At 39.5% G+C, this 11,043-nt stretch overlaps 1 protein-coding gene across 1 annotated transcript; it reads left to right on the top strand.

The window, feature by feature from the left end:
- Window positions 1-190: 190 nt before the first annotated feature.
- Window positions 191-10,633, top strand: hira (histone cell cycle regulator a). Its single transcript, XM_079484282.1, has 25 exons — window positions 191-495; window positions 1,082-1,144; window positions 1,282-1,392; window positions 1,687-1,777; window positions 1,945-2,039; window positions 2,126-2,221; window positions 2,444-2,604; window positions 2,776-2,943; window positions 3,140-3,253; window positions 3,445-3,515; window positions 3,618-3,723; window positions 3,920-4,135; window positions 4,726-4,811; window positions 4,903-5,079; window positions 5,602-5,769; window positions 5,880-6,084; window positions 6,510-6,617; window positions 6,760-6,908; window positions 6,997-7,158; window positions 7,258-7,316; window positions 7,452-7,557; window positions 8,885-9,007; window positions 9,137-9,300; window positions 9,371-9,459; window positions 9,584-10,633. Exons 1-25 carry the CDS (start codon window positions 459-461, stop codon window positions 9,698-9,700), a joined length of 3,042 nt encoding a protein of 1,013 aa, XP_079340408.1. The 5' UTR covers window positions 191-458; the 3' UTR covers window positions 9,701-10,633.
- Window positions 10,634-11,043: the final 410 nt, after the last annotated feature.

Raw genomic sequence — 11,043 nt, 5'->3', positions numbered from 1 at the left:
TGTTACATTATATTTAATGTCGTAATTTATATTAATGTTTAATAGGTATTGGAGGGTTTGCTGGGGATGTTGTTGGCAAAATAATTGTATATATTTCAAATTCTTAAGTGGATTTGAATTAAAGCGTCTGCTAAATGGCCGAATGTAAATTAGGAACAAACAAGTTCGCTTTTTGTTTCCAAGGGAACTTCTGAGTAGACGGCGGACTTCCGGCGTGACTTCAGTCGCTCGTTGCAGCTTTGCGCTCAGAAGCGATGAGAGAGAGACTCGCACAGGGAGAAAGAGAGAGAGGGACAGAAATGGAGTTCAACTGAGCAACAAAGTAACGGATGAGCCGCAGCAGTTGAAAGGCCGGGCGGGCGGACGCTGGAAACAAGTATCCACGGAAGGGAGATTGCCGGTCGCAACGGACAGTAACTCTTTGGTTTTATTATTGATCGGCTTTGATCAGCCCGGAGATGAAGCTCTTGAAGCCGAGTTGGGTCAGTCACAATGGTGAGATCAGCTGCCCGACTGTTTGTGCAGGAATCCGGGGCTTCAACTTGCGCTTTTGTTATGTACAAAGATGAATCGTGTCTCTTGCGTGGGGCTGTGGTTGCGCTCTCGTGCTTTAATGTACATTAAAGCGCGTAAGAACAAGAATAACCGCCTTTTTGGGGAGCTTGGCTGGGTTTTAGTAAGCCAAGTGTGAATTGCATTATCTACACACCACCCATTTTGAAGTTGCAAAAGCTGGGCAGAGATTTGACAGGGTCGATTAGCTGGCTTGATGGGTGGAACGATTGTATTGTTGTGGTGTGTGTGGATTAGGTCGTTTTAATGGATGATCGCATGATAAACAGATTGTTATTAAACATGTGGCTTCTGTTTATGCGATTTTCTTTGGGGGGAGGTGTTTTTAATGTGAGCTCGATTCACATGCGATTCTTAAACTGCCTGTTTTTTGCATTGTGTATTTCTTTATGATTTATACATTGAACTGTGCCTATATGTTGATGGTGCTAATTCCTGTTTTGACAGAGAATGTCTGTGTTGAATGTCTCTTAATTATTTGCATTAATAAATTGTTTAACTTTTTCAGGAAAACCAATATTTTCACTTGACATCCATCCAGATGGAACTAAGTTTGCCACAGGTGGCCAAGGTAACAATTCAGTAGTTAGTACTAACAATTAGTACCGTATATTTTCTTCTGCTCTTAATATTTAGCCAATCATCTGTCTTTTAAAATTCTGACCTAGTTTAATATAATATGGTAATATTATAAATATTGTTCCACAGGTGAAGACTCTGGAAAGGTGGTCATTTGGAACATGGCCCCGGTTATCAGAGAGGAGGATGAGAAGAACGAAAATATTCCTAAATTGCTCTGCCAAATGGACAATCACTTAGGTACTACATTAAATTCTAATGTTTGACATTTTATCCATCCGAATGTACAATTTCGCTGTTATTAACGTTTAAGACCATACACAAATCGTGTGAATGAATAAAGAATAAATGTTGAATTGTTGATCTCCTAATACTTTTTATTTTGAACGGTTTCCAATTCAGAGTTGTTTTTAAGATAATCTTCTCATTTTAATATCTGAAACACTTTTGGGTTTTTGTAAGCCGTATTATACTGTATTGTGTCACATTATTGAATATTTATCATCTTATCACATGTTTTATGTAACGTTTCAGCATGTGTGAATTGCGTGCGCTGGTCAAATAATGGCTTGTTCTTGGCGTCAGGAGGCGATGACAAACTTGTCATGGTGTGGAAGCGAGCTGCGTAAGTAAAGTCGACTCGTTCTGTGTGGCACCATCTTTATTTTGTTCTCTCGCACATTTTGAGTCACACACATGCACTGTTTATTGTATTACCACTATGACACAAACGCACACATGCGCTACGGAGAGACGTCAGAGGCTTTATTAAATATTTCTGTCGTTAAACAGTCTCATAGGTCCGAGCACAGTGTTTGGATCCAGCAGTAAATTGGCTAATGTGGAGCAGTGGAGGTGTGTTACCATTCTGAGGAACCACACAGGAGGTGAGAAGCTTCGGCCATGTGGATGTCGTCTTGGTTTTTGGCAGGGGATGAAGCGCATGTGTAATTCTGATTAAATTAAATTCCAGATGTGATGGATGTGGCCTGGTCACCTCATGATGTCTGGTTGGCGTCGTGCAGCGTGGATAACACCATTGTTATCTGGAACGCGCGGAAATTTTCAGGTGAAAAATATTTAACATCATATCATTTTTAATAATATTTAAATAAGTGGAAAAATTACGTGAACAAGTGTGTATCAGAGTAGTGTTTATATATTTTATAAAGTATTAATAATAATAAATAAATGTAGTTGATTCATTTTAAAGTCCTGTTAAAGTCCACAAGTACCTCTGAAGCATCAATAGTCGTGTGTTTTATTGTATTTTTCTCTGTGTATGTCACAGAAATCATTGCCACTTTAAAGGGACACACAGGGCTGGTCAAAGGCCTGACGTGGGACCCTGTGGGGAAGTACATTGCATCTCAGGCAGATGACCACAGCTTGAAGGTCTGGAGGACCATGGACTGGCAGCTGGAGACCAACATCACCAAACCCTTTAGTGAAGTAAGACCATAACGCTCTCCAAATGCCTTCAGTTCAGGTTACATCAGAAATACCAGTCCTTGATTCTGTTTACTTTCTCTGTTTGTGATCTTATTTTTGTTTAGTTTTTGTCTCTCTTTAAATTGTTTACATGCGCTTGACCTTGCGATCTCTCTATTTTCCATCTTTCAGTGTGGTGGCACCACACATGTGCTGAGGCTGAGCTGGTCTCCAGATGGTCAGTACCTGGTGTCCGCTCATGCCATGAATAATTCTGGGCCCACGGCTCAGATCATTGAACGCGACGGGTGGAAGACCAGCATGGACTTTGTGGGCCATCGAAAAGCTGTCACTGTGGTGGTAAGTGTTGTCTCGCAACCGTCATATCCCACAGAAGAGCTTTGGTTTTGTATTTTCGTTAGTATTGTTTTGCTTAAACTCGACTGCAAATGCATTTCTCTTTAACTGATTTTACAGTCAGTGTCTTTCATAAGCTCTGATATTATATAATATCTCTTCTTGACTGGCTTATGAATTCTTCTTCATCCCACCGCAGAAGTTCAACCCTAAGATCTTCAAGAAGAAACAGAAAAACGGCAGTACGCCCAAACCCAGCTGCCCGTATTGCTGCTGTGCTGTGGGCAGTAAGGACCGCTCGCTTTCTGTATGGGTACGAGAGTTTTTTACAACAGACCTTTGTTTTTATCCATCATTGTTTACATAAATGAATCTATTAAGACTTTTGATGCAATCATCTTTTTATTTCTACATTATTTGGCTTATAGGGAAAATGGAAATGCGATGCTGTAAAGATGATGCTTTCAATCGTGGTTCAGTTTTATGTTCACTGTTATTTTTCAGCTCACCTCACTCAAGCGGCCCCTTGTGGTCATCCATGACCTTTTCGACAAGTCCATTATGGACATTACATGGTAAGAGACTGGTTATATAGACACTATAGGGTGAGGATTGTTTTATCCACTTATTGATTCTGATCTTAAAAGTATGATGAATGGTATGTGTCTGTCCGTCAGGACCCTGAATGGTCTGGGACTGTTGGTTTGCTCCATGGATGGGACTGTGGCCTTCCTGGACTTCTCTCAGGATGAACTTGGAGATGCCCTGAATGAAGAGGAAAAGGTAAATACAAATAGATCAGCGACCAAGAAATGCGTTGTTAAAGATCTGAATTGATATCTGAAAAGTTACTGGTTTGAGCCCCAAGGTCAAGGTGCTCGTAATAACTAAAGGGAGTCACATTGGATAAAAGTGACACCCAAATGTCATATGAGAATTCAAATATGAATATTTTTTTTGTGTTGCTCTTTCTCTGCAGAACACTATTCATCAAAACATCTACGGAAAGAGTCTGGCCATCACAATGGAGTCACAGCTTTCCACTACAATCATTGAAAATCCAGAAATGCTGAAGTATCAACAGGACCGGCAGGGGAACCAGAACCCAAATGCGGCTCAGGGAAGCAGCGCTGAAAACCAGACACACAAACTCACCAACGTGCTCAACGGAGAGTCCCTGGAGGACATCAGAAAGGTTAGAAATACACTGCAAAAAAGCTTTTCTAGTGCAAATATCAAAACATTCTCATATCAAGAAAAGTAAGCTAAGATTTCATCTTGTTTTATGAAAGAAAATGTAAGAATTAGGTAAGTTTATGTTTAAAACAAGCAGAAAATCTGTTAGTTTTCCTTTTTTTTAACAAAATTTCGATACGATTTGTATGTCGTACATATTCAACCACATAATAAACTAAGATACCTCTCTGAATTATTTTCAGTTTTCTGAAATAACTATTGAGTAAATGCTCATTTTATAATGACAACATTTCTCTCAAATTCAAAAAAGGAATACTGTCCAGTCTACAACTTAACACACACATAATATAATCTGTGGGAATATTGTAATATTGAATAGTTTGCATACACATTACATGCAGAAACCATAATGTGTCCGTGTGATTTTTATTAAATTTGCATATGCCTGTTACACTTACGCCTTTTGAAGGAATCTCTATGGGTGTTTTGTTGGGCTGGCCATAGTAATTGTATTTGGTGGCTGTGTAACTATATTTCGCTTAGTCTGATTAATAAAATGGCTGAAAAACATTTGTTTTGATTGGGTAGAACCTCTTAAAGAAGCAGGTGGAGACGAGAACCGCAGACGGCAGGAGAAGAATCACACCTCTTTGCATCGCCCAGCTCGACACAGCGTAACTAACACAACAACACCTCTAAATTTACCTGTCAACTTTATCGCTGTATGCATTCAGTGGTTGAATTGCTTTTTTGGCTCTCACCCAGGGACTTCTCGCCAGCATTGTTCAACAGCGTGCCTATCCTGCCCGGGTCGTCCGCATCCACCCAGCTGACCCCTCAGATCTCTTCAGATTCCAACACGGCTAACTCCATGGGCCTTCGTCCCTCCCACGAACCCTCCACCAGCTCTCCAAACAAAACTACAGAAGATAATAAAGACAGGTGAGTGCATGCAGAAATATAGCCAGAATTTATCATAAACCAGAATTTCAGAAACGTGATCTGTATAAGTATTCTATTGTGTGTGCTGTGGTGCATTTTCAGGGCATGCCGGTTCAAATCGTGCCGGTTGCCCTTAACAATCCTCATCCTTCTGTCTTAGTATAAAGGTTGTCAAACAATTAATCACGATTAATTACATTGCGAATAAAAGTTCGTTTTTACATAATATGTCTGTATACTGTGCACATTCATTTTGTATTTATAAACACAAACATACATGTATATAGGCTATATTTAGGAAATATTTAGATGGATTTATTTACCAATAATTTAAATTCTATATAAATGATTATTGGTTTTTTTGACATTTTATTATATATATATATATATGTGTATGTTTATAAATACCAAATTAATATGCACAGTACACAGACATACAGTATATTATGTAAACACAAACCTTTATTCTCGATGCGATTAATCATTTGTCAGACCTAGACTTCAATTTTTTCTCTCTTTTAGTGGTGCTGCACATGTAAACTCAATTGGTATGAAATCGAATCTGCTGCTGACATCCGCCTCCAAGATCGAGCCAATGAGAGCACTGGACTCACGATTTACTGAGAGGTCAAAGGCCACACCAGGGGTCACAAGTGTACCCCTGACTATGTGTATTACCCCACTTGATAGGTAAAAAGTCTGTCATACATTGTGTTCTTTGTGACTACATTTTTATTTCTTCTATACATCTTTAGTTAAAACAATAAAACAGCGGAAGTTGTTATGTGCTGTGGCCACAGGGTAAAAGACACTAGTTCTGCAAAAGAGCCAAAAGTCAAAGATGAAACCAGCAGCGACAGTGAGGACAAAATCATAGTGAAATCGCTCTCTATGGCGAAGAGGAAAGGAGAGATGGAAGGAGGAGAGGTGGTGGAGAAGAGGAAGAAGGGAAGGCCAAGAAAAGATACAAAAATGATGATGGCCACATCACAGCCCTTTCCACAGGTGACACTTCCACTGCTGAATTGTGTATCTATTTACAGAAATGCAATATAATATACATAACTATGTCTTCCGAGATGTAATGAAGCGTTATGTTTTTATTACCTTAGAATGAGCTATTTATATCTATATACACCATGGGTCCCCTGTTTCTACAGTAGCCCTAAACGGACAAACTGCTCTACAGAGCGTGTTTCTTAAATACGGTATCTCCTTTGGCAATGAAGCGAAAATGTGACAACATCTTAGTTCTGTGTCCGCTTCCGTTATGCTTCTAAAGAGCTAGGGGGGAGGAGTGAGTCGCTGGTGGCAATTTGCAACCTCACCGCTAGATGCCACTTAATTTCATATATTGGGCCTTTAATGTAAATTTAAGTTATCATGATGTTTATTTGTGTTTTATTTCTGATTGGTCTGTTCTCTTATAGACTCCAGTGTCAACCAGTGTCGCTCCAGTGGAACCGTCTCGTTCAGCAGCACCTGTGGTGGTGTTAAAACTTCCCACCCCATCGATACAGAAATCATTTAGCACTCAGGTGTGACAGGCTAAACACACACAGCTATAAAGAAACACCTAAGATTTCATATTTTGGGTCACTTTCCTTGTTGAGTAAATGTATCTTAAAACCCCAATTTAAAGTTGATGGGATCTTCCACCTGTTTAACTCATGTGTTTAGGTGGGCACGGATGCCATCACATATCTGGAGGTGGAGAATGAGATCTCTGTGGTGTCCGGGGCTCGTCTCAGTCAGCTCAAATGGAGCAGAGAGGGCAGATATTGGGAAGCGCTTCTACCCAGTCGCATCACGATCGCCACAGGAAGCAGGTGGGCACACCACCCCAGGATTAAACACAAAGCTTTGCTCTTGATTTTGACATCTCGATCACAAGAGCATCCTCCTCTGTTTTAACAGCGATGTCGTCGCCGTAGCTTGCGAGGACCGCACGCTGTCCGTTTTCTCGGCGTGTGGGCGGAGGCTAATCCCATCGATCATGCTGCCCGCTCCCATGTCGGCCCTGCATTGCTCGGGTCATTTTGTGATGGCACTGACGGCATCAGCCACGCTGTCTGTCTGGTATGAACACCTTTTGTTTTTGGCAAAAGACGATTTAAATAGTCAATTCTTTTCTGTGACATGTAGATACTGACATTTCTGCTGTTGTGTTGTCTGCAGGGATGTTCAGAAACAAACGGCCCTGGTCAAAAATGAATCTCTAAATGCAATCTTATCAGGTGATTTGTTTTTCATTTCTTGTTGAGCTTATTTCGTGTCAAATGATCTCAAATCAGTTGATGTCATATTTATAAATGTGCTATATTACCTTATAGCTTAAAATGCCTGTTTGTCTTGATCTTCGCCCACTCCAGGCACAGATGCTACTGTAAATCGGTCACTGTTGACCCAGCAGGGTATAGGTGTGGTTGGTTTGTCGAACGGCAAAACTTACTGCTTCAACTCATCATTGGAGACCTGGTGAGCACATTATACATTCTTATAGTTGCCTTTTGTCATAGGAGAAAACTATACTACGGATATAATACGGATATAATTCTGCTAATCCTGTATATATGATTATTTAAAGAGCATAGACACAAGTGAAGAACTGAATGGTGTGTCAAAGAATTTGGTACTTGACATTTATCAATACACTCAAATTTTACCATACCTTTCCAATTTACATTTTACAGATACTCTTATATTCATTTGAAAGAATATATCAAGTCTGTTACCTTCGAGTGCACACGTGGCCTAGCAAAATAACCACCCGCGTACTTCAGGTTTAGTATAGACATGTTTAACTAGGTCTGAGTATGCAGATAAAACTCGTCTTGAAGGTTCTGTGTGTAATTTATTGGAGAATCTATTGACAATAATCCTTAATATATAACTATGATATAAATAACATAACTATGTCTTCAGAGGTGTATAAAGACCTTACATAATGAAGTGTTTTGCTTTCATTACCTTTGAATCAGCCATTTCAATCTATATAGTACATACACGGTGGGTCCCCTTGCATTGAATTCACCATGTTGTTTCTACAGTAGCTCTAAACGGACAAACTTCTCTACATAGCGTGTTCCGTAAATCCGTTTTCTTCAGCAAACCGAAAAAGTGACAACATCTTAGTTTTGTGTCAGACACCGCAGTGCTTCGAAAGGGAGGGGTGGAGTGAGCCATTGATTGCAATTGGCAACCTACCACGAGATGCCATTAAAGGGACAGTTTACCCAAAAGTTTACATTTTCATTATTTACTCGCCCTCAAGTTGTTCCAAACCTGTATATATTTCATTGTTCTGATGGACCCAATGAAAGATATTCGGTCTGATGTTTGTAACCAAGCAGTTCTGTGGCACTATTGAATACCATAATAGGAAAACAAGCTACTACTATGGAGGTCAGTGGTGTCCCAGAACTGTCTGGTTTCCCACGTTCTTCAAAATATCTTTTGTGTTAAACAAAAACAATGAAATTAATACATCTTTAGAACAGAAATTTCATTTTTGGATCTAATCTAATAAACAAACTCAAGGTAAAATGTGCTTTTGGTATCAGAAATAAATCCTTTTTTTCTTTATCGACACATTTGGCATTTTTAAATAGTCATTCAAAACTATTTACAGTGCATTCCTGAGAGGAATTAAAAAATTCCTAAATTCTATTTGAATCAGTATGAGGGTTGGAACCCATGACCTCGGCTCTACCAATTAAGTTACCTATTTTTTTTAAGTGAAGTGATAGTGTACTTTTTGTTTGTTGTTTTTAACATTTTGTGTATTTCTGTTCATCTCTGTCAGGAATTTGATCGCAGATAAGCAGGACTCTCTGGTGCAGGGTGCAGACTTCAGGAATTGCGTGTCCTCTCAGGATGCTCTCGGCGCCATGGGGCCGCTCGCCCTCACGCAGGGCCGAAATCTAAGGTGATGGCAGATATCTGCTTTGATTGGCCTATAGCCATTGAGCTGCTTTGCTGTGATTGGATGACAGCTATAGAAGTGGCCTGGTTGTTTTTAAGTCTTTTAGACAATCTCTCTTTCATTCTTTGTCAGTGCGGGGCGGTTAGCATCGCGTCTCTCGTCTGCTCCTCACCTCTTGCAGCAGGGAATGACTCTGGCATTCTTGGAAAACCAGCTCTCTTCCGCTCTCATCCTTCTGTCAGGGAACGAGTACAGACACTGGCTTCTTATCTACGCACGTTTTCTTGTCAATGAAGGTGAGTGAGATGGAAATGTCTACTTCACCCGTCTTTGGTATGAAAAATCTAAAAATATGTATGTATGCAGGTTATGAGCAGAGGTTGAGAGAGCTTTGTCAAGACTTACTGGGACCAGTTCATAAATCCGTTTTCAGCTCCTGGCAGCCTACAGTCCTGGTATGAACTTGTTGTTTTTTTTGTTTTCATATTGTTTATGTTTTGTTTTAAACCTTTATAACACATTATTTCTACGCGTTTAATTTTTCAGTTGTCTTATTGTTTTTATTTGTCCTTGTGTCAGGGTCTGAGAAAGCGAGATCTCTTGACTGAGGTGCTGCCTGTGATTGGTCAGAACTTGAGGTTTCAGAGACTTTTCACAGAGTACCAGGATCAGCTTGAGCTGCTGCGTCTGAAATAGCACTTGACCTCTGACCCTTTGATTCGTCGCCCCTGAGCCCTTCCTCGCCTGTACATCAGCTAACAGTCTGCCTAAGCTTTTCCTCACAGCGATTGCACACATGGACACTAATTCAAATGGACAACAATAATGTTTTTTTAATAAATAATTTGTTAAATAACATTTATTAATTATGTTTTTGTCGGCTGTAAGAAAGAGAAGTCGGGATGATGCCTTATCAATTTTGGGATCATTTTAGATCAAGCACAAAGTTTGGATGGCAGTCATCTTAAAATGGGAAGTTTTTACTTCTCAACTAAAAGTTGACATGAATACGATCCAAACGTTTTTCCCTTACTTTTTTCCGTCTCGCTTCAGTTTCTATTTGTACAGTCACTTGTCATTTATTTGTAAATGTTTGTAAAAGGCAATTTCGTTTTTTCCGTTTTCTATAAAATTAGGAAAATGGTAAACCTTCGATTAAAAAGGAATACACAATTTACCAGTCCTAAAATGTGATCCGTGTTTCTCCCTCCTGCATGTAAATGAGAGGTGTGGTACTTCCTGGGTTTGGGCAGGTGGTGGTAGTAGAGGTCTGTTGTTGCTGAATTCTCATTGTGCAGCGTTTTTATAGTAAATAGAGTGAGAGGTGAGATGACTGAAATTGCAACAACATGCATCAAATTTTACCCATCACCTACCCAACTATGTAATTCCAAACCTGTATGACTTTTTTTCTGCTGCAGAACACAAAAGAAGATTTTTGGACTGGCCTCCATTGACTTCCTTTTTATGGGTACAAAACCACTGAGACATTTCTCAAAATATCTTCTTTTGTGTTCCATGGTAAATAGTCATATTGGTCATTCTGCAAGATCAAACAAATGCGCTTGAAATGTTATTCATAAAAACACACGAATACCAGAAATGATACAATAAACAGGAGACAATGTCAAGCCATGTCCAGTGGCATACTGGTATTTAAAGAAGCTGCCTATAAGAAAAACAAGAATTGTTTTTGTTAAAGTCACATGGGCAATAGGTTTTTGACATTACCTTTAGTTGGTCTTAAGGGATTTACATAAAATCTATATAAACGTTATTTGATCAGTTCTTTGTTACAAAGCACCCATTTATATTCACCATCTTCCTTACCGCTAAAGGCATATTGATTTGTTCTCCCAGAGCCCCTTGTGACTACAGTTGGCTGTTTCCTCTCATTACACAACAACAAAACATTAATTGAAATGTTACCAGTGGCAAAATAATTGTTTGTCAAATGCCTCTTTGACCTGAGATTGTCTAACACGGCACTGTCTGACATATAATGTTGCTTTAAAGGCATGGGGATACTTTGCATGTAA

This window comes from Barbatula barbatula (genome assembly GCF_947034865.1).
Source record: "Barbatula barbatula genome assembly, chromosome: 2".
NCBI lineage: Eukaryota > Metazoa > Chordata > Actinopteri > Cypriniformes > Nemacheilidae > Barbatula > Barbatula barbatula.
Note: the sequence above shows the minus strand (reverse complement) of the source record. Positions and strands in the feature narration are given on the sequence as shown.